Raw genomic sequence first — 25,092 nt, 5'->3', positions numbered from 1 at the left:
TATAACCCCTGGGCAGTCATGTCTGTAACCACTAGCAGTCATGTCTGTAGCCACTAGCAGTCATATCTATAACCACTAGAAGTCATATCTGTAACCACTAGCAGTCATATCTGTAACCACTATCAGTCATATCTATAACCCATAGCAGTCATATCTGTAACCACTAGCCTCTAACCACTAGCAGTCATATCTATAACCACTAGCAGTCATATATGTAACAACTAGCAGTCATATCTATAACCCCTAGCAGTCATATCTGTAACCACTAGCCTCTAACCACTAGCAGTCATATCTGTAACCACTAGCAGTAATATATGTAACAACTAGCAGTCATATCTGTAACCACTAGCAGTAATATATGTAACAACTAGCAGTCATATCTGTAACCACTAGCAGTAATATATGTAACAACTAGCAGTCATATCTGTAACCACTAGCAGTAATATATGTAACAACTAGCAGTCATATCTGTAACCACTAGCAGTAATATATGTAACAACTAGTAGTAAAATCATACTTGAGAACATTTTTTGAGCAGATTAGTTCTACAGGGAATGTTCACCTACAGTATGCTCAGGATATATTCACGTTATGTAAGTAGCTCTGCCTTCAAATATTCATCTGGATCTCAAATCAAATCAAACTTTATTTGTTACATGCGCCGAATAAAACAGGTGTCGACCTTACCATGAAATGCTTACTTACAAGCCCTTAACCAACAATGCAGTTCAAGAAAGAGCTAAGAAAATATTTACAAAAAAACTAAAGTAAAAAATTATAAAAAGTAACACAATAAAATAACAATAACGAGGCTATATACAGAGTACAAAGTAAATGTGCGGGCGTACAGGTTAGTCGAGGTAATTTGTACATGCAGTTAGGGGTAAAGTGACTATGCATAGATAATAAACAGCGAATAGCAGCAGTTTAAAATCAAATGGGGGGGTGTAAACGCAAATAGTCCGGGTGGCCATTTGATTCATTGTTGGGCAGGCACAGTACAAGGTTTGTAGTCCACTAACCTGAGGCGTCTATGACAGATGTGTCCGCTCCATGGGCCAGCATGACTGCCAGACATTCAGTTTGACCACGGGTGGCAGCCACATGGAGACTATATGGGGAGAGAGACAGCACAGAGCAACAACATGATCAGTCTAACACAGGGGAGATTCAACAGGTCATTGGATGAATAAACAGAAAGTACAGTAATCAATTCTGTAAAAAGAAATCCCTACAATTCCTTCTACAAAAAGTAAATAAAGGTCATTGACATCAGTCAATATAATTTTCACTGGCTAGATCTGCATCTTTAAAGTGGAAACATCAAGAAAAGGTTAAGTAGTGTGGGGACTATTGAATTCTGTGCTAGAGAATGAGTTTATTCAGCATCCGCCAATGTATTGATTATGTTCTGAGCTTTGCCTTTCGTATGTGTTGTTAGAACAGGGTTAGTGCACTGCTGTCGATCAATGAGCATTGCTCTCTAGGCCATCACGTAGACTCACAGAGCTAACACACACACAGAGCTAACACAGGCAGCCGGGTGATCCATAGGACCACTCCACTGAAGAACACGAAAACAGAGCAATTACCACTGCTATAGAGGATGTCTTCACTACACTGAACAGACATTGAAACAGGAAACAACATAGCAGATTTGGAAGAGAAAACAAAACTATTTCTTCCAAATAGTTGTTGTCACTTATTTAATGAACAGGGATTATCTAATATAGGAATACTGAGATAAGCAAGTGTTTAGACTATTTCATTGACCTTTCTCATGAAATGTATTCCCCTCAGAATGGAAAGCAATTTAAAACACACTTGCCTGACGAACATGTTTGATATGCCTGGCACAGACCGATAACTTTCAGGGGTAATTCAGTATTCTACAACAGATTCCTCAGATAGCCCACATTTCAACACCAATTACACTTCCTCAAGTACATCAATTGCAAGGTCCATGCAGGGAAATTGTAATCTGCTTTACCAAATTTCTATCAGCATGTTAAATGTGCAACCAGAGGGAAAAAAACTCTAGACCACCTTTACTCCACGCACAGAGATGCGTACAAAGCTCTCCCTCGCCCTCCATTTGGCAAATCTGACCATAATTATATCCTCCTGATTCCTGCATACAAGCAAAATGTAAGTAGGAAGCACCAGTGACTCGGTCAATAAAAAAGTGGTCAGATGAAGCAGATGCTAAGCTACAGGACTGTTTTGCTAGCACAGACTGGAATATGTTCTGGGATTCTTCCTATGGCATTGAGGAGCACACCACATCAGTCATTGGTTTCATCAATAAGTGCATCGTCGACGTCCTCCCCACAGTGACCGTACGTATATACCCCAACCAGAAGCAATGTATTACAGGCAACATCCGCACTGAGCTAAAGGCTAGAGCTGCCACTTTCAAGGAGCGGGACTTTAACCTGGAAGCTTATAAGAAATCCTGCAATGCCCTCTGACGAACCATCAAACAGGCAAAGTGTCAATACAGGACTAAGATCGAATCGTACTACACCGGCTCCGAAGCTCATCGGATGTGGCAGGGCTTGCAAACCATTACAGACTACAAAGGGAAGCACACCCGAGAGCTGCCCAGTGACACGAGTCTACTAGATGAGCAAAACTACTTATATGCTCGCTTCGAGGGAAATAACACTGAAACATGCATGAGAGCACCAGCTGTTCTGGATGACTGTGTGATCACGCCCTCCACAGCCGATGTGAGTAAGACCTTTAAACAGGTCAACATTCACAAGACTGATTACCAGAACGTGTACTGCGAGCATGCGCAACTAAATGGCAAATGTCTTCACTGACATTGTCTTCATTTTGTCTTCATTTTCAAACTCTCCCTGTCCAAGTGTGTAATACCAAAATGTTTTAAGCACACCACCATAGTCCCTGTGCCCAAGAACACTAAGGTAACCTGCCTAAATGACTACCGACCCATAGCACTTACGTCTGTAGCCATGAATTGCTTTGAAAGGATGGTCATGGCTCACATCAACACCATTATCCCGGAAACCCTAGACCCAGCCCAATTTGCATACCGCCCTAACAGATCCACAGATGATGCCATCTCTATTGCACTCCACACTGCCCTTTCCCACCTGGGCAAAAGGAACACCTATGTGATAATGCTGCTCATTGACTACAGCTCAGCATTCAACACCATAGTGCCCTCAAAGCTCCCTGTTCACTCATGACTGCACAGTCAGGCACGACTCCAACACCATCATTAAGTTTGCTGACGACACAACAGTGGTAGGCCTGATCATCGACAATGATGAGACAGCCTACAGGGAAGAGGGCAGACCCCTTGCCGTGTGGTGCCAGGACAACAACCTCTCCCTCAACGTGATCAAGACAAAGGAGATGATTGTGGACGACAGGAAAAAGAGGACCGAGCACGCCCCCATTCTCATCGACAGGGCGGCAGTGGAGTAGGTTGAGAGCTTCAAGTTCATTGGTGTACACATCACCAACAAACTAACATGGTCCAAGCACACCAAGACAGTCGTGAAGAGGGCACGACAAAACCTATTCCCCCTCAGGAGACTGAAAAGTTTGGCATGGGTCCTCAGATCCTCAAAAGGTTCTACAGCTGCACCATCGTATGGAAACTGCTCGGCCTCCGACCGCAAGGCACTATAGAGGGTAGTGCGTACGGCCTAGTACATCACTGGGGCCAAGCTTCCTGCCATCCAGGACCTCTATACCAGGTGGTGTCAGAGGAAGGCCCTAAAAATTGTCAAAGACTCCAGCCACCCTAGTCATAGACTGTTCTCTCTGCTACCACACGGCAAGCGGTACCGGAGTGCCAAGTCTAGGTCCAAGAGGCTTCTAAACAGCTTCTAGCCCCAAGCCATAAGACTCCTGAACATCTAATCAAATGACTACACAGACTATTTGCATTGCCCCCCCGCCCCCCTATGCCGCTGCTACTCTCTGTTATTATCTATGCATAGTCACTTTAATAACTCTACCTACATGTATATATTACCTCAATTACCTCGACTAACCGGTGCCCGCGCTAATTGACTCTGTACCGGTACGGCCTGTATATAGCCTCGCTATTGTTATTTTACTGCTGCTCTTTAACTACTTGTTACTTTTATTTCTTATTCGTATTTTTTTAAACCACATTGTTGGTTAGGGGCTTGTAAGTAAGCTTTTCACAGTAAGGTCTACACCTGTTGTATTCGGCGCATGTGACTAATACAATTTGATTTGAAACTATGATTAATTTATAATAACAAGCACTAGTGGAAAGACGCAATTTAACTCCTAGAAGACAATAAATCAGCATTAATTTAAGATGATGTCTTTGTTCTTGCAATAACACATCATGCAATGAATGGAATTAGGCACATTTTCCTAATGATTCAGACTACATTGGTGACGTGCATGATTACTGTGTTTTTGTCTAATTGTCTGTGTGTGTGCATGTGTGTTTTGTAATAATAATCATGAAATGTATTGTGCTTTTAGAAACCAGCAGTTTCCATACATTCCAATCATTATCCACCAATTCTCCATGGTGACACTGGCTGTTTGCGAAGCAGATTGGCATTTATTGGGATGACTCATGCATTGGAGGCAGCTCTGCAGGGTAGTCACTAGCTGGCACAGCCTCTGAGTCGTACAATCTGAGTTTAACCTTAACCACACTGCTAACTTAATTCCTAATTTTTGTTTTCATGATTTTTAAGAATATATAGCCAATTTTGACCCATCTAGAGGAAGTCGCTCAGTGCTGCCTCTCGGACAAGAATCATCCCAATAAAAGGCAACCTGCATTTGGGAATGCCATTTGATTTTACCTTTATTTAACTAGGCAAGTCAGTTAAGAACAAATTCTTATTTTCAATGACAGCCTAGGAACAACTGCCTTGTTCAGGGGCAGAATGACAGATTTGTACCTTGTCAGCTCAGGGATTTGAACTTGCAACCTTGCAGTTACTAGCCCAATGCTCTAACCACTAGGCTACCCTGCCATGCCAGTCAGTGTGTGTCCTTCTGGGAAACCTGGGAAGGTCAGGGATGTAAACAATGGTCTCTTCATACGGGTGACTTAAAAGACACATTGTGTGGCTGGCCATTGTGAGCGATTCCCCCTCAAAGTAAATCACTAAATATATCTAGGTCAGTGGTGTTGACTTTCACTAGTCTCTGGCAGTGCTGCTCTATCTGTAGCAGTCAGAAAGAGGTCAAACATGAACATTATCAGGTCCAGTTAGGAAGCATGGCGGTCACATCCATTCAGAGCCTATAGAAATCAGGAAAATATCATGACACAATCACGCTGTGTGATAATTGGGAGCTTCTTAAACACACAAAGGAGACCATGTACATTATGGGACTTGTATATATTTTTTATAGGCTATCAATGAAAGGCCATTGACCATCACAGGTCTGTGCACATGGAGTAAGACACTAAAATAGAACAGGAATTCCTGTTGACAATCAAAAGTGTTACAATATAATGCAATTTAGCTTTTAGCACATATTCATTATGGAATAAGAGGAAGGGCAAAGCAAAAACCCACATCATCAGATTAAAGATGGACAAATGGAGAAGGAATAAAGGAGATGACTGATGACGTGACTCAAGTAGTTAAATAGCATATCATTATATTTATATTGTGCTATACTTAGCAACTCATTGTCGGTCAAGGTGCAGTTAATAAGAACCAGTGATTTGCCTAACTTTAAAAATATATATATGTTTACTTTCTCTAACCATGATAAAATCTCAAACTAATCTAACTCCACATGACTGATTCCTCCTTCAACAGAAGTAATTTCAAGGTACTGTATCTAGGGCAGTTCAGTTCAGTACAGTAGCATCTCCAATAGTGACAGGGACTATGGCTTATCGATCTGAACAGTTGCCTGGGGGCAATTCTCACTATCAACTATTGTAGATGTGTCATCATAGAACTTTGAGGGAATATCTAAGTACTGTAACTTCACTGCTGCACTGAAATGGTATCAATATTGGAATTTTAGATGTTTCAGGGAAGATGAGCAGAAATGTGATTGATTTTAACAATAAACATTACTATACTGATATTCCACATTGTCCCTTAATTCAGTTTGCACAACACACATCCTAAGTGGTCCCAATTCCCTGTTTCTAATCTGTGTCTGACCAAACCCTGTCCCTCAACCCTTGATACTCACGCTGACTTGCCCTCACTGTCCAGTTTGAACGCGCTGGCTCCTTTCTTGGTGAGGAGGGAGGCCACCTTCTCTACCTCCCCATGTTCCACAGCTGCCATGAGTCGCTCATCATTTTTGCTCCATTCATGGGCCTGAGAAGAGAGAGATATAAAACATTACAGAGGTTAATGCTTCTCATTCACAGTTTAATATATCTATTACTGAATCATTACTGTTCAAATCCTGTGTGGCGAAAACCACAGCCCCTTACCCGTTGTAGACAATTAGCATAAAAGATGAAAGACGTCATAGCTGTTTGTTGGTTTTACTCCACCGTGAACCTAACGCAATTCAGCCTGTGAACGCGGCCAGCCATGCCTCTCTGGTAACCTCTAGTCTAGAGGGTGATAATCCCATTTAGGCTTAATCCTTAAGTAGGGAGCTTCCCATTACATAACCTGAGGAACACACGTTTCACTATGGCATATAGGCATTAGGCATGCTGCACCAGGGCTCTGTTTCAACACCATCAACAGAAGATTGTTTCACTTTCAACATATTTTCAACCTTGAAGACCATGGCCAGTCATGACATGACAGTCATTCAGTTCGAAACGCTTATGCCTGTCCTTTGCTTTCTCACCTGAAACCATTGGATCATATTTCTGTGATAACACAATGCCTAAGGAAGCCAGCATCCCCCTGCACCTAAACCATGAAATCAATTCCTCAAATGAAAGCTTCTCTGCAGAGATTTACATGGGCATGAATTTCACCAGAGCCCATGAATGGTTGAAATGCACCGAAAATGACTAATGTCCTAAACTCAGTTGCAGTCCATTTTCACAACGAATTTCCCTAATTTCCCTCATTCCCTCATTGTAATCAAGACATATAGGGCTCCAGCCTGACCTCATAGTGGGGGCTGTGAGTTCCTTCTGGAGGTTACTGGCTGGCCTCACTGACTCTGTCCTACCCTGCCTGGCATGCTCATACACACAGGCTTGATTATAGCAGCCATGCACCCATTCACTTCCATCTATTCGTAGGATGATGGGAGGCTCAGTCTGAAAGAGAAGAGTTATGAACCGGGGGCAAAGAGTATCTATTCTCTCCGTGTGCGCCCACGCGCACGCACACACACACACACACACACACAACACAGAGAGTGAGAAAGGAGGAGGGAAAGTAAGGTGCATGTACTGAGCTTTACAGCTCTGACATCTTCATTTGATCACTCTTTTGTCTAGAGGTCGACCGATTATGATTTTTCAACACCGATACCGATTATTGGAGGCCAGGGGGTGAAAGCCGATGCCGATTAATCGGCCGATTTTTTTTTATTTATTTGGAATAATGACAATTACAACAATACTGAATGAACACTTATTTTAACTTAATATAATACATCAATAAAATCAATTTAGCCTCAAATAAATAATGAAACATGTTCAATTTGGTTTAAATAATGCAAAAATAAAGTGTTGGAGAAGAAAGTAAAAGTGCAATATGTGCCATGTAAGAAAGCTAACGTTTAAGTTCCTTGCTCAGAACATGAGAACACATGAAAGCTGGTGGTTCCTTTTAACATGAGTCTTCAATATTCCCAGGTAAGAAGTTTTAGGTTGTAGTTATTATAGGTCTATTTCTCTCTATACAATTTGTATTTCATATACCTTTGACTATTGGATGTTCTTATAGACACTTTAGTATTGCCAGTGTAACAGTATAGCTTCCGTCCCTCTCCTCGCTCCTACCTGGGCTCGAACCAGGAACACATCGACAACAGCCACCCTCGAAGCAGCGATACCCATGCAGAGCAAGTGACGTTTGAAACGCTATTAGCGCACACCCCGCTAACTAGCTAGCCATTTCACATGGGTTACACCAGCCTAATCTCGGGAGTTGATAGGCTTGAAGTCATAAACAGTGCAATGCTTGAAAGCATTGCAAAGAGCTGCTGGCAAAACGCACAAAAGTGCTGTTTGAATGAATGCTTACGAGCCTGCTGGTGCCTACCATCGCTCAGTCAGACTGCTCTATCAAATCATAGACTTAATTATAACATAATAACACACAGAAATACGAGCCTTAGGTCATTAATATGGTAGAATCCGGAAACTATCACGTTTATTCTTTCAGTGAAATACGGAACCGTTCCGTATTTTATCTAACGGGTGGCATCCATAAGTCTAAAAATTCCTGTTACATTGCACAACCTTCAATGTTATGTCATAATTACGTAACATTCTGGCAAATTAGTTCGCAACGAGCCAGGCGGCCCAAACTGTTGCATATACCCTGACTCTGCGTGCAATGAACGCAAGAGAAGTGACACAATTTCACCTGGTTAATATTGCCTGCTAACCTGGATTTCTTTTAGCTAAATATGCAGGTTTAAAAATATATACTTCTGTGTATTGATTTTAAGAAAGGCATTGATGTTTATGGTTAGGTACATTCGTGCAACGATTGTGCTTTGTTCGCATATGCGCTTTTGTTAAATCATCCCCCGTTTGGCAAAGTCGGCTGTCTTTTTTAGGAAGAAATAGTCTTCACAGTTCTCAATGAGCCAGGCGGCCCAAACTGCTGCATATACCCTGACTCTGTTGCAAGAGAAGTGACACATTTTCCCTAGTTAAAAGAAATTAATGTTAGCAAGCAATATTAACTAAATATGCAGGTTTAAAAATATATACTTGTGTATTGATTTTAAGAAAGGCATTGATGTTTATGGTTAGGTACACATTGGAGCAACGTGTACCTAAGCGATTATATGCAACGCAGGACAGGCTAGATAAACTAGTAATATCATCAACCATGTGTAGTTAACTAGTGATTATGATTGATTGATTGTTTTTTATAAGATCAGTTTAATGCTAGCTAGTAACTTACCTTGGCTTCTTACTGCATTCGCGTAACAGGCAGGCTCCTCGTGGAGTGCAATGTAAAGCAGGTGGTTAGAGCGTTGGACTAGTTAACCGTAAGGTTGAAGATTGAATCCCCGAGCTGATAAGGTAAAAATCTGTCGTTCTGCCCCTGAACAAGGCAGTTAACCCACCGTCCCTAGGCTGTCATTGAAAATAAGAATGTGTTCTTAACTGACTTGCCTAGTTAAATAAAGGTGTACATTTTAATATATATATTTTTTAAATTCAAAAATACCGATTTCCGATTGTTATGAAAACTTGAAATCGGCCCCAATTAATCGGCCATTCTGATTAATCGGTCGACCTCTACTTTTGTCACATAGAATTTTCCTGCACAGTAGGAAATGCAAATTCTAAAGTTTGTAATTTCCACTTAAAAATTTGCCCTAATGACTTGATTTGCCCCAACCCCTACAAAAATGTAATAATCCACATAATAATTTACATTTCCTGTTGCTGCAGGATTCTTTTCCTGCTGTGAGAAGCAGGGTCAAATTAAGATAGCGCACCTGTATGTGCTGCTTTGAAATAAACTGTCTGGCCTGGTAGCTCGCATCAATTCAGTTTTTTTAGGGCCATGATCCTTCAATAGAAGTGTCATCATAAGTCAAGATTTCTATAAGAGACAGACATTTCACAAGGCCAAGAGGTTTTGAAGTATATGAATGGTAGGAGGTGCTATTCCATGGTGTTCCTTTCCTAAGCTATTTCAAAGTTAAGCTATGTTGTTAGTTCTTATGGGTTCTACCATCTCTACACTGCCACGTGAGCAGAGGAAGGGGCCTATAAACTCAGGTATGCATAGATGAGCTGCAGAAAGAGCAGAGGGGTCGGGCTGTGATGGGTATTGAATAACCGTGTAACTGACGGTTACGGATAAAGACCGCCATGAAAATAAAATAACAGTCAAAACCGTTTAAATAGGCCTACATAAAAAAATAAAATGTATTAACATGTAGATAAACTTGACCTAATAGCGGGAGTGTTTACTAATGATTATAAGCAATTGATTTGCTAACTTAATCTGTCTACATCTCCTCCTCTTTCCAACATGTGTTTGATGCACCAGCAGCTAATCCATTAGTATACTGTCTGGTATACAGTCTGTTATAAACTGGGTGGTTCGACCCCTCAATGCTGATTGGCTGACAGAAATGGTATATCAGACGTATACCATGGGTATGAAAAAAACATAGATTTTTACTGCTCTAATTACGTTGGTAACCAGTTAATAATAGCAATAAGCCACCTCGGGGGTTTGTGGTATATGGCCAATATATCACAGCTAAGGGCTGTGTCCAGGAACTCTGCGTTACGTCGTGCATAAGAACAGCCTTTACCCGTGGTATATTGGCCATATACCACACCTCCTTGGGCCTTATTGCTTAAATATACCACAGCTGTCAGACAATCAGCATTCAGGACTCAAACCACCTAGTTTATAATAGGCTATATATTATAGGCCTGCTAAATTGAATCTAGGCCTAGACCACCTGTGCTATAGGCAACTCTAAAAGACAGAATAAAATAAATATCAGCTGGAGTTTACCCTTATCAATAAGTGGTTGCACAGATTTAGATAAAGTACTCACTCAAAATGTAGTGTCAACATAACCAGCCATTGCTTTATTAAAACTGATCCAGTTGATCAATGGACAGGTTGATCATTAGGCTATGGACAGGTTGATAATTAGGCTATGAAAAGGTTGGTCATTAGGCTATGGACAGGCTGATCATTAGACTATGGACAGGCTGATCATTAGGCTATTGACAGGTTGATCATTAGACTATGAAAAGGTTGGTCATTAGGCTATGGACAGGCTAATCATTAGGCTATTGACAGGTTGATCATTAGACTATGGACAGGCTGATCATTAGGCTATTGACAGGTTGATCATTAGACTATGAAAAGGTTGGTCATTAGGCTATGGACAGGCTGATCATTAGGCTATTGACAGGTTGATCATTAGACTATGGACAGGTTGATCATTAGACTATGGACAGGTTGATCATTAGGTTATTGACAGGTTGATCATTAGGCTATGGACAGGTTGATCATTAGGCTATGGAAAGGCTGGTCATTAGGCTATGGACAGGCTGATCATTAGGCTATTGACAGGTTGATCATTAGGCTATGGACAGGTTGATCATTAGACTATGGACAGGTTGATCATTAGGTTATTGACAGGTTGATCATTAGGCTATGGACAGGTTGATCATTAGGCTATAGACAGGCTGGTCATTAGGCTATGGACAGGTTGATCATTAGACTATGGACAGGCTGATCATTAGGCTATTGACAGGCTGATCATTAGGCTATGGACAGGCTGATCATTAGGCTATGGACAGGTTGATCATTAGACTATGGACAGGCTGGTCATTAGGCTATTGACAGGTTGATCATTAGGCTATTGACAGGCTGATCATTAGGCTATTGACAGGCTGATCATTAGGCTATTGACAGGTTGATCATTAGGCTATTGACAGGCTGATCATTAGGCTATTGACAGGTTGATCATTAGACTATGGACAGGTTGATCATTAGACTATGGACAGGCTGATCATTAGGCTATAGACAGGCTGGTCATTAGGCTATGGACAGGTTGATCATTAGACTATGGACAGGCTGATCATTAGGCTATTGACAGGTTGATCATTAGGCTATTGACAGGTTGATCATTAGGCTATGGACAGGCTAATCATTAGGCTATGGACAGGTTGATCATTAGACTATGGACAGGCTGATCATTAGGCTATAGACAGGCTGGTCATTAGGCTATGGACAGGTTGCTCATTAGGCTATGGACAGGTTGATCATTAGGCTATAGACAGGCTGGTCATTAGGCTATAGACAGGCTGGTCATTAGGCTATTGACAGGTTGATCATTAGGCTATGGACAGGTTGATCATTAGGCTATTGACAGGTTGATCATTAGACTATGGACAGGCTGATCATTAGGCTATTGACAGGTTGATCATTAGGCTATTGACAGGCTGATCATTAGGCTATTGACAGGCTGATCATTAGGCTATTGACAGGTTGATCATTAGGCTATTGACAGGCTGATCATTAGGCTATTGACAGGTTGATCATTAGACTATGGACAGGTTGATCATTAGACTATGGACAGGCTGATCATTAGGCTATAGACAGGCTGGTCATTAGGCTATGGACAGGTTGATCATTAGACTATGGACAGGCTGATCATTAGGCTATTGACAGGTTGATCATTAGGCTATAGACAGGTTGATCATTAGGCTATGGACAGGTTGATCATTAGGCTATAGACAGGCTGGTCATTAGGCTATGGACAGGTTGCTCATTAGGCTATGGACAGGCGGATCATTAGGCTATGGACAGGCTGATCATTAGGCTATGGACTGTCTGAACATTAGGCTATGGACAAGCTGATCATTAAGCTATGGACAGGCTGATCATTAAGCTATGGACAGGCTGATCATTAAGCTATGGACAGGTTGATCATTAGGCTATGGACAGGCGGATCATTAGGCTATGGACTGTCTGAACATTAGGCTATGGACAAGCTGATCATTAAGCTATGGATAGGCTGATCATTAACCTATGGACAGGCTGATCATTAAGCTATGGACAGGCTGATCATCAGGTTGCATCCATGCGTTTCTATTTTGGAATGGTTGTCAATTTCATCTTCATGCCTATCACAGTTGCCTCTATACACTTAGTGTACAAAACATTAGGAACACCTGCTCTTTCCATGGCATAGACTGACCAGGTGAATTCAGGTGAAAGCTATGATCCCTTATTGACGTCAACTGTTTAATCCACTTCACTCAGTGTAGATAATGGGGAAGAGACAGGTTAAAGAAGGATTTTTAAGCTCTGAGACAACTGAGACGTGGATTGTGTGCAATTCAGAGACTGAATTGGCAAGCCAATGGGCAAGACAAAATATTGAAGTGCCTTTGAATGGGGGATGGTGCGTCAAGAATGGTCCACCACTTTAAGGACATCCTGCCAACTTGACACAAGTGTGGGAAGCATTGGAGTCGACATGGGCCAGCATCCATGCGGAACGCTTTCAACACCTTGTAGAGTCCATGCCCCGATGAATTGAGGCTGTTCTGGGGCAAAAGGGGGTGCAACTCAATATTAGGAAGGTGTTCCTAATCTTTTGTACACTCGGTGAATATCACCCTAAAAACTTTTCTCTGCAATTTATATGATAGGCTACATTGATGTAGCATCATCCTATAATGTAGAGAATGTTTTTCCTATCCTACAGAAAGGATTTGAAGCTAAGTTTTTAATACATTTTTCGGAAAGGACAAATTTTATTTGCTTACGTGTCTGAGTGAGATGTGCTGCAGGTGGCTTTGATTGATGGGTAATTTTAGGTGGGTGGGTGAGCATGTATGAGTTCACTAATTCTCTATATCCATTCAGAAAGTTTCCCTGAAATAGGCCTAGACTGTCTGGACTTCTCTTTATATCAGATAGAAAAAAAGCTGTGTCTTGTCAGCATATGTGCTAGGAATGATGACAGGAGCCAGTTTTGCATTTCTTCTCTTATTAAATGGGGTGCAACAGACTGAAACGTAGCCAAACTCCTTTCATGATTCATCCTATAGGATGCATAGCCCATATTCTAGTCTTTTCAGCAGCATATTATTTTTCCAGCAGTATATGATTTTTCTCTCATTACTGCATCCATCCTCTCTAGCCACTTTGAACAACGAATTGCCACAGAGAATGACCGTAGAAATGTTGGTGACCTTATGCAAATTGTTCAGAAAAGGGGAGGGAAAAACGCATAGAACTTGGTGTGAACGGTTTAGTGCGTCAATATCGGGATCTGTATTTTTTCGGAATTCCTCTCCTATCTGACATTCCTTAATTTGTATACTAGACTAATATTTAGAGGTAATAACTTGAATAATAATAATAATAATAATAATAATAATGAAACGCTACTGATAATAACGAAGTGTAATGTTAATAGCGAAGTTGCAGAGAAAAACCAAGTGTTTCTTTTGAGTCTGATATGTGCCGATCCCCCCCAACGGTTCAGTTGGTGACCATGTACATTGGCCTGGCCAATTAACATAACCTAAAATTCCAAGACGATCATGATCTCACACCCCTTTGAAGTCTATCACCCCTTTTACCTTTAAACACTTGCCCCCCAATACCCCATTCCCTGATACATGTATAAATATTTTACTATAAATTGTGCCTTCCTGCACTATACTTCTGCAAAAATGATTATCCTATTCCACTGAGCAATTTACTTTAAATTCGTATTCTAATCTTTTATTATTTCTTATTGTTGTTGCATTGTCGAAGAAAGAAGCTGCAAGTATGCATTTCGTTGGATGGTGTATACCGTGTGTATCCTGTACATATGACTAATAAAAATATAAAATTATGTTACAACATTCAATTTTGGGAATGTTGTAACAGAAGCCAACTCACAGACAGTCCGGGAATAACAAACCTTACCCAACTCCACACCGGCAAAAGGCACTATTTGACCTGGTAAACACAGCAGGGTATCTAAAAACTAACATACCTAAGTGGACAAATATGTAAAGAAATCTGAAACCTCTCTACAGCTGACTGGTTTCCAACTTCCCATACATGGCAATAGAAGGGCATCTGGATTTAGAAAACAGGTTTTCTTTGATAAACTCAGACAAGTCTCTGTTACAGCATTAGATGAGACAAGTCTAGAGGTACCAATTTGTGAACGCATGTTTCTGCCCTGTAGAACTCCTGCTCTTAGTAGTGCTTAAGTGGTGAAGGAGATATACTGTCAGGATGATCTGACTTTGTTGTTATATGTAGAGATGAATCCTCTTATAAACATCAAGCTCAAGTAATGTAACAGCAGACTAGTCATCTCACCTGAAAGCTGTGATCTGTAGATAACCTGATATGTATATAGTCTGGAGAAAGGCCCTTTTAAAGCGCCTATAGATGTACAATATGACATATTGTGCACTGCAGGAACATAAAAAGTGAATTGTTAAATCAAATATCAATACAACATTTCTAGCATGTACAGTGCCTTCAGGAAGGATTCAAACCCATTGACTTATTCCACATATACACTGCTCAAAAAAATAAAGGGAACACTTAAACAACACAATGTAACTCCAAGTCAATCACACTTCTGTGAAATCAAACTGTCCACTTAGGAAGCAACACTGATTGACAATACATTTCACATGCTGTTGTGCAAATGGAATAGACAACAGGTGGAAATTATAGGCAATTAGCAAGACACCCCCAATAAAGGAGTGGTTCTGCAGGTGGGGACCACAGACCACTTCTCAGTTCCTATGCTTCCTGGCTGATGTTTTGGTCACTTTTGACTGCTGGCGGTGCTTTCACTCTAGTGGTAGCATGAGACGGAGTCTACAACCCACACAAGTGGCTCAGGTAGTGCAGCTTATCCAGGATGGCACATCAATACGAGCTGTAGCAAGAAGGTTTGCTGTGTCTGTCAGTGTAGTGTCCAGAGCATGGAGGCGCTACCAGGAGACAGGCCAGTACATCAGGAGACGTGGAGGAGGCCGTAGGAGGGCAACAACCCAGCAGCAGGACCGCTACCTCCGCCTTTGTGCAAGGAGGAGCAGGAGAAGCACTGCCAGAGCCCTGCAAAATGACCTCCAGCAGGCCACAAATGTGCATGTGTCTGCTCAAACGGTCAGAAACAGACTCCATGAGGGTGGTATGAGGGCCCGACGTCCACAGGTGGGGGTTGTGCTTACAGCCCAACACCGTGCAGGACGTTTGGCATTTGCCAGAGAACACCAAGATTGGCAAATTCGCCACTGGCGCCCTGTGCTCTTCACAGACCGGTTTGGCGGTGGGTCAGTCATGGTGTGGGGTGGCATTTCTTTGGGGGGCCGCACAGCCCTCCATGTGCTCACCAGAGGTAGCCTGACTGCCATTAGGTACCGAGATGAGATCCTCAGACCCCTTGTGAGACCATATGCTGGTGCGGTTGGCCCTGGGTTCCTCCTAATGCAAGACAATGCTAGACCTCATGTGGCTGGAGTGTGTCAGCAGTTCCTGCAAGAGGAAGGCATTGATGCTATGGACTGGCCCGCCCGTTCCCCAGACCTGAATCCAATTGAGCACATCTGGGACATCATGTCTCGCTCCATCCACCAACGCCACGTTGCACCACAGACTGTCCAGGAGTTGGCGGATGCTTTAGTCCATGTCTGGGAGGAGATCCCTCAGGAGACCATCCGCCACCTCATCAGGAGCATGCCCAGGCGTTGTAGGGAGGTCATACAGGCACGTGGAGGCCACACACACTACTGAGCCTCATTTTGACTTGTTTTAAGGACATTACATCAAAGTTGGATCAGCCTGTAGTGTGGTTTTCCACTTTAATTTTGAGTGTGACTCCAAATCCAGACCTCCATGGGTTGATCAATTGGATTTCCATTGATTATTTTTGTGTGATTTTGTTGTCAGCACATTCAACTATGTAAAGAAAAAAGTATTTAATAAGATTATTTCTTTCATTCAGATCTAGGATGTGTTGTTTAAGTGTTCCCTTTATTTTTTTGAGCAGTATATATATATATATATATATATATATATATATATATATATATATATATATATATATATATATATATATATATATATTTATTATCACCCATCTACACACAATACCTCATAATGATAAAGTGAAAACTCTAAGAGCTTTGCACACCTGGATTGTACAATATTTGCACATTATTATTTTTCAAATTCTTTGAGCTCTGTCAAGTTGACTACCATTTTCAAGTCTTGCCACAGATTTTTAAGCAGATTTAAGTAAAAACTGTAACCAGGCCACTCAGGAACATTCAATGTCATCTTGGTAAGCAACTCCAGTATTTGGCCTTTTGTTTTAGTAATTGATCTGCTGTAAGGTGAATTCTGTACAGGCTTCCTTCTTTTCACTCTGTCATTTAGGTTAGTATTGTGGAGTACCAACAATATTATTGATCCATCCTCAGTTTTCTCCTATCACAGCCATTACACTCTAACTGTTTTAAAGTCACCATTGGCATCATGGTGAAATCCCTGAGCAGTTTCCTTCCACTCTGGAAACTGAGTTAGGAAGGACACCTGTTTTTAGTGTTGCTACCATGCTGTGTTGTTATGTGTTGCTGCCATGCTCTGTTGCTGTCTTATGTCTCTCTTTATGTAGTGTTGTGGTGTCTCTCTTGTCGTGATGTGTGTTTTGTCCTATATTTTTATTTTTAATCTGAGCCCCCGTCCCCGCAAGAGGCCTTTTGCCTTTTGGTAGGCCGTCATTGTCAATAAGAATTTGTTCTTAACTGGCTTGCCTAGTTAAATAAAGGTTCAAATAAATAAATCAAATAAATAGCGAATGGGTATATTAATACACCATCCAAAGTGTAATTAACTTCACCATGCTCAAAGGAATATTCAATAGGTGCCCTTTGCGAGGCATTGGAAAACACACAGGATCTATTAAGATGGCGCCGAAGAGGATGGCTGACGTTTTAAATGCCCATAACCAATTGTGCTATTTTTTAAATATATTTTTTTGCGTGGTTTGTAACTTATTTGTTTTACTTATTTTGTACATAATGTCTCTTATGACCGAAAATAACTTTGAACATCAGAAGTGGGATTATTCAAAATGAACTGGAAGAAGATTTTTCCTTTAACGAGTCCAATGAGAAAAATATACTGTTCTCCCGGGAACAGGCCCAGATCCCCGTCATTTGCGTGAAGAAAAGACGGAGGCCAAGAGGACGCAGATCGGTTGCCTTTTGAGAATCCGTAGGCGAGCGAGTAAACTCCCACTTCCATCAATTCTACTTGATAACATGCAATCATTGGAAAATAAGATTGATGACGTACGATTACGATTATCCTACTGTTGGAATCGGCTAAACTTTGAACATTGAGATATTAAATAAATTATAGAGAAGAATCCTTGAATAGAAAGAGTGGAAGAGACTGGGTTTTATGTCAGAAGTTAAGGGTTCTCTGTAGAAAGCCAGAAGGCTTTGGAATGTGTTTGATGGAGGAGAGGAGAGCGATGTATTGATATAGGGAAGACAGATGGATATCTGTGGATTAGGTGAAGGAGGGGTTGAGGTCAGGAGGTGAGGTGTGAGGTCAGTTCCCCTTAAGGGAGTAATCAGGGTTAGTATCTGGTTACCTTCTTTCTCTTGGGCATAAACTAAGGATTGGAGAGAGGGAGTGTCTTAAGTAGGATGTATATAACCAATGGAGAGAAATGTTTTGCTGTCTGATTACAGCTGTACAGAACCTTTGGAAAGAATTAAACTTGGTTAAAGCTTCTCTAGTGTCCGTGGGTATTTACTCTGAAAAATAAGAACCTACCACTACCAACAGGACATTAAGAACTGTAATATCTTATGTTTCACCGAGTCGTGGCTGAACGACGACAAAGACAATATAGAGCTGGAGGGATTTTCAATGCACCGGCAGAACAGAGAAGCTATGTCTGGTGGGGATGTCTTTTTGTCAATAACAGCTGGTGCGCGACGTCTAATATTAAAGAAGTCTTGAGGTATTGCTCGCCTGAGGTAGAGTACCTTATGATAAGCTGTAGACCACACTATCTAATAAAGGAGTTCTCATCTATATTATTCGTAGCCGTCTATTTACCACCACAGACCAATGCTGGCACTAAGACCGCACTCAACCAACTCTATAAGGCCATAAGCAAACAAGTAAATGCTCACCCAGAAACGGCACTCCTAGTGGCCAGGTTTTCAGGTTTACCAGGTTTTCAGGTTTACCAGGTTTTCACATGTGCAACCAGAGGGCCACCTTTACTCCACACACAGATATGCATACAAAGCTCTCCCTCGTCCTCCATTTGGCAAATATGACAATTTTTTTATCCTCCTGATTCCCGCTTACAAGCAAAAACTAAAGCTGGAAGTACCAGTGACTCGCTCAATACGTAAGCGGTCAGATGACGCGGATGCTACGCTAAAAGACTGTTTTGCTAGCACAGACTGGAATATGTTCTGGGATTCATCCAATGGCATTGAGGAGTATACCACCTCAGTCATCGGTTTGATCAAGAAGTGCATTGACGACGTCGTCCCCACAGTGACCGTACGTACATATCCCAACCAGAAGCCATGGACTACAGGCAACATCTGCATCGAGCTAAAGGCTAGAGCTGCCGCTTTCAAGGAGCGGGACACTAATCCAGACACCTAAAAGGAATCCCGCTATACCCTCTGACGGTCCATCAAACAAGCACAGCATCAATACAGGATTAAGATTTAATCCTACTACACCGGCTCCGACGCTCTTCGGATGTGGCAAGGCTTGAAAACTATTACGGATTACAAAGGGAAACCCAGACGCGAGCTGCTCAGTGACGCGAGCTAAATGGCTTTTATGTAACACTGAAGCATGCACAAGAGCACAAGCTGTTCTGGATGACTGTGTGATAACGCTCTCGGTAGCCGATGTGAGCAAGACCTTTAAACAGGTCAACATTCACAAACCCGCGGGGCCAGCCTAAAACCTGCCTAAATGATTACCACCCCGTAGCACTCACGTCAGTAGCCATGAAGTGCCTTGAAAGGCTGGTCATGGCTCACATCAACAGCATCCTCCCGGATACCCTAGATCCACTCCAATTTGCATACCGCCCTAACAGATCTACAGATGACGCAATTGTAATCGCACTCCACACTGCCCTTTCCCACCCGGACAAAAGGAACACCTATGTGAGAATGCTGTTCATTGACTACAGCTCAGCATTCAACACCATAGTGCCCATGATGCTCATCACTAAGCTAAGGACCCTAGGACTAAACACCTCCCTCTGCAACTGGATCCTGGACTTCCTGCCGGGCCGCCCCAGGTGGTAAGAGTAGGCAACAACACGTCTGCCACGCTGATCCTCAACACTGGGGCCCCTCAGGGGTGTGTAATTAGTCCCCTCCTGTACTCCCTGTTCACCCATGACTGTGTGGCCAAACACGACTCCAACATCATCATTAAGTTTGCTGAGGACACAACAGTGGTAGGCCTGATTACCGACAACGATGAGACAGCCTATAGGAGGAGGTTAGAAAACTTGCAGTGTGGTGCCAGGACAACAACCTCTCCCTCAATGTGAGCAAGACAATCATGGACTACAGGAAAAGGCAGGATGAACAGGCCCCCATTAACATCAATGGGGCTGTAGTGGAGTGGGTCGAGAGTTTCCTTGGTCCTTGGTGTCCACATCACCAATGATCTATCATGGTCCAAACACACCAAGACAGTCGTGAAGAGGGCATGACAAAACACATGGGTCCCCAGATCCTCAAAAGGTTCTACAGCTGCACCATCGAGAGCAACCTGACCGGTTGCATCACCGACTCGTATTACAGCTGCTCGGCATCTGAAGGTGCTACAGAGGGTAGTGCATATGGCCCAGTACATCACTGGGGCCAAGCTTCCTGCAATCCAGGACCTATATAATAGGCAGTGTCAGAGGACTGTTTTCTCTGCTACCGCACAGCAAGCAGTACCGGAGCGCCAAGTCTAGGAACAAAAGGCTCCTTAACAGATTCTACCCCCAAGCCATAAGACTGCTGAACAATTAATCAAATGGCCACCGGACTATTACATTGACGTGCCCCGCCCCCCTCCATTTGTTTTATACACTGCTGATACTCTCTGTTTATTATCTATGCATAGTCACTTCACCCCTACCTACATGTACAAATTACCTCTAACCTGTACCCCCGCACACTGACTCGGTACCGGTACCCCAGTATATAGCCTTGTTATTGTAATGTTATTGTGTTACTTTTTATTATTTTTTACTTTAGTTTATTTGGTAAATATTTTCTTAACTCTTCTTGAACGGCACTGTTGCTTAAGGGCTTGTATGTATGCATTTCACGGTAAGGTATACACTTGTTGTATTCGGCGCATGTTACAAATAAAGTTTGATTCGATTTTTTGAAACCATCCCTGGTCTTTGTGGTTGAATCTGTGTTTGAAATTCACTGCTCGACTGAGGGACCTTAGAGATAATTGTATGTGTGCGGTACAGAGGCGAGGTAGTCATTCAAAACGAATCTTGCCATAACAAAGAGGTTATAAATACTTATTGACTCAAGACATTTACGCTTTTCATTTTTGATTAATTTGTAAAAATGTCAAACTAACAAAATTACACTTTGACATTATGGGGTATTGTGTGTAGGCTCCATTTTAAATGCAGGCTGTAAAAAAAACATTTAGAAAAAGTCAAGGGGTGTGAATACTTTCTGAAGACACTGTATGTACTCACAAAAATGCTTTTATACCGCATGGATTTGTCCATGTGGTGTGATTGAACAGTGGTGTTCACTGCTTACTGCTGACAGTGCTTGGTTTATAAATTAATGTATCCCTTGCTGTTGTAGCACTATCTGAGCCGTGCTGGTGAAGGACCTTGTGACCTGCAGTTTGTACACAGCAGGGTCACAGCAGGGGCCAGGGGCAAGTAGAGCAGCGAGGTCAGCTCTTGATAGATACTGTAGAGGGGCTGGGTGTCTGCTGGCTGTTATAGTCTCTGTCACTATTTTTGGTATGCAGCGTAATGAGACACAGCTCTGCAAGAGCTTTGGAAATAGCCAGCGATATTCGAGTCGGCTAGGCTAACTACAGCCAGCTAGTTGAGGGTAGGGGAAAGTCAAGCCGTAAAATCCAGCAGCTCATCACACGCAATTTCCTGGTAATTAAATCTCTGATACGGTGAGTGTTACAGGATAGACAGAGAGGGTAGAGTAAGACAGACAGACAGACATTCAGTAGGGCTGTGAAGATTATTGTTTTGGGGTAACGATTAATTGTCATGCAAATTACCACGGTTATTGTCATAGCTAATTGTCATTTTTGTTGAAAACATCTTTGAGCTTGTAATGAATCATAATGCATCTTTGAAAAGTATCTACGACATACATAATGAATACTTTGGTGACATCTCAAAAATAAAATGGTTTTGACAACTTGGAACTTTTGGAAATTAAGATTCTCCTGACCACGCTGTTCTGTTCATAAAATTATAACTCATTTTACATTAATAAAAAAACTGCTATTCTAAACTATATCTACTTGAAAATAAAGTTGAATCCCACCCCTCCTAAAATGTATTAAGTAAGTAGCCTTGCACGAGCGTTGGCTTGTGTGAGCTGGGACGGCTCATAGGGCAGGAACCTATCTCCTGTTTCTCTAGCGTGTGGCAGCTTGATGTACAAGTACACCCACTGGCCAGGACGCTAGTCTAACGCAGGTCCTTACCCCCAATCTATGTATACATTTTTTGTTCGCGATTATTGCACATAATTTTCTATTATACGATTATTGTGCCAGTCCTAACAGTCAGTTCAGTGAGGGAGTGAGCCAGATCAAGACACAGACCAAGGCTCTGGCGTCAGACCAAGGCTCTGGCGTCAGACCAAGGCTCTGCGTCTGTCCTCGTGCCTAGTGCCACTTTTGACCCCATCGTTCACCACATTATTTTGAAGAGATTGAAAACCCTAATTGATCTACGCGGACAAGTTCCTGCCTGGTTTAGATCTTGTCTATCAAGAATACACCAGTCTCAAAGTCAACAGTGAAGTGGTGACTCCGGGATGCTGGCCTTCTAGGCAGAGTTGCAAAGAAAAAGCCATATCTCAGACTGGCCAATAAAAAGAAAAGATTAAGATGGGCAAAAGAACACAGACACTGGACAGAGGAACTCTGCCTAGAAGGCCAGCATCCCGAAGTTGCCTCTTCACTGTTGACATTGAGACTGGTGTTTTACGGATACCATTTAATGAAGCTGCCAGTTGAGGACTTGTGGGGCGTCTGTTTCTCAAACTAGACACTCTAATGTACTTGTCCTCTTGCTCAGTTGTGCACCGGGGCCTCCAACTCCTTTTCTATTCTGGTTAGAGACAGTTTGCTCTGTTCTGTGAAGGGAGTAATACACAGCGTTGTACCAGATCTTCAGTTTCTTGGCAATTCCTCGCATGGAATAGCCTTAATTTCTCAGAACAAGAATAGACTGACGAATTTCAGAAGAAAGTCCATTGTTTCTGGCCATTTTTAGCCTGTTATCAAATGCTGATGTTCCAGATACTTAACTAGTCTAAAGGCCTGTTTTATTGCTTCTTAAATGAGCACAACAGTTTTCAGCTGTGCTAACATAATTGCAAAACAGTTTTCTAATGATCAGTTAGCCTTTTAAAATGATTAACAGAAGTGACGGTTGCTAATAATGGGCCTCTGTGTGCATATGTAGATATTTTATACAAAATCTGCCGTTTCCAGCTACAATAGTCATTTACAACATTAACAATGTCTACACTGTATTTCTGATCAATTTGATGTTATTTTAATGGACAAAAAAGTTGCTTTTCTTTCAAAAACAAGGACATTTCTAAGTGACCCCAAACTTTTGAACGGTAGTGTATATATATTTTAAATCCATAGCTGCTTTTTTTTCCATCTTCGTAACATTGCAACAATCCAAAACTTTTTGTCAAAATATTATGCAGAAAATGTCACGACTTCCGCCGGAGTCGGTTCCTCTCCTTGTTCGAGCGGCGTTCGGCGGCCCAGAACTCACTCCGCCACTCCTCTACCAACCTCTCCCCCTTCCAGTGCGTACTGGGGTACCAACTTGTTCTGGCGCCGTGGCATCAGAGCCAGATCGAGGCTCCTGTGGTGGACGACTGGTTTAGGCGCTCGGAGGAGACATGGGACGCCGCTCATGTGCACCTTCAGCGGGCCGTGAGGCGTCGGAAAGCCAGCGCAGACCGCCACCGCAGTGAGGCCCCGGTGTTTGCACCGGGGGACCGGGTCTGGCTCTCGACCTGAAACCTGCCCCTCCGCCTGCCCTGCCGGAAGCTGGGCCCGCGGTTTGTGGGGCCAATCAAAGTCCTGAGGCGAGTGAACGAGGTTTGTTACAGTTTACAGCTTCCCCCAGATGACCGTATTAACTCCTCGTTCCATGTGTCTCTCCTCAGGCCGGTGGTGGCTGGTCCACTCCAGGAGTCTGAAGTGCGGGAGGTTCCTCTGCCCCCTCTGGACATCGAGGGGGCCCCGGCGTATGCAGTCCGATCCATACTGGAATCGAGACATCGGGCGAGGGGCCTTCAGTACCTCGTGGAGTGGGAGGGGTACGGTCCGGAGGAGAGATGCTGGGTGCCAGTGGAGGACGTATTGGACCCTGCGATGCTGCGGGAGTTCCACCGTCTCCATCCGGATCGCCCTGCGCCTCGCCATCCGGGTCATCCCCGAGGCCGGTGTCAGCGCACTGCGAAACTGCGCGTCAGGGGGGGGTACTGTCACGACTTCCACCGGAGTCGGTCCCTCTCCTTGTTCGAGCGGCGTTCGGCGTCACCGGCCTTCTAGCCATCGTCGATCCACTTTTCATTTTCCATTTGTTTTGTCTTTGTTTTATACACACCTGGTTTCAATTACCCCATTAGATGTTCATTATTTAACCCTCTGGTTTCCCCCATGTTTGTGTGCGTGTTTGTTCTATTGTTCAGGCTGTTACTGATGGCTGGTTATTTGTTGCCGGGTTTTGTTATTTACGCCTGTTTATTTCGTGGTACCGGTATTTTTCCTGCACCATAGTATTGTGTTTATACTGGTGTTATCTTGTATTAAATACCTTGTCCACGCATCTCAGCTCTCCTGTGCCTGACTCCTTTCACCAGTTACCCACAGCCTTGACAGAAAAGCTAATCCATGCTTTTGTCACTTCAAGACTATAGACTATTTAAATGCTCTACTCTCCGGCTACCTGGATAAGGAACTAAATCAACTTCAGCTAGTGCTAAAGTTCAGCTGCTATCTTGACTAGAACCCCCCAAAAATGCCATATTACTCCAAAGCTAGCCCTGTTATGACTAGGGCTGATTTCAAGATTGTACTGCTAACCTACAAAGCATTACATGGACTTTCTCCTACATATCTCTTCAATTTGGTC

General features: G+C 42.7%; 1 protein-coding gene across 2 annotated transcripts in view; it reads right to left on the bottom strand.

Moving 5' to 3' along the window:
* LOC106568157 (ankycorbin) overlaps positions 1-25,092 on the bottom strand; it is a 77,873-nt gene that overhangs the window by 31,335 nt on the left and 21,446 nt on the right. Inside the window, exons 1-3 of one of the 2 annotated variants that reach the window (XM_014138235.2) lie at positions 6,449-6,542; positions 6,199-6,329; positions 1,023-1,111 (exon numbers count right to left, since the gene is read on the bottom strand). In XM_014138235.2, the coding sequence (XP_013993710.2) occupies positions 1,023-1,111; positions 6,199-6,329; positions 6,449-6,487 (259 nt within the window). In that variant the 5' untranslated portion in view covers positions 6,488-6,542. Of the gene's footprint in view, positions 1-1,022; positions 1,112-6,198; positions 6,330-6,448; positions 6,543-25,092 lie in introns of those variants that run through there. The other variant, XM_014138236.2, reaches the window with a different exon arrangement.

Source organism: Salmo salar, chromosome ssa13 (genome assembly GCF_905237065.1).
Source record: "Salmo salar chromosome ssa13, Ssal_v3.1, whole genome shotgun sequence".
Classification (NCBI taxonomy): Eukaryota; Metazoa; Chordata; class Actinopteri; order Salmoniformes; family Salmonidae; genus Salmo; species Salmo salar.
Note: the sequence above shows the minus strand (reverse complement) of the source record. Positions and strands in the feature narration are given on the sequence as shown.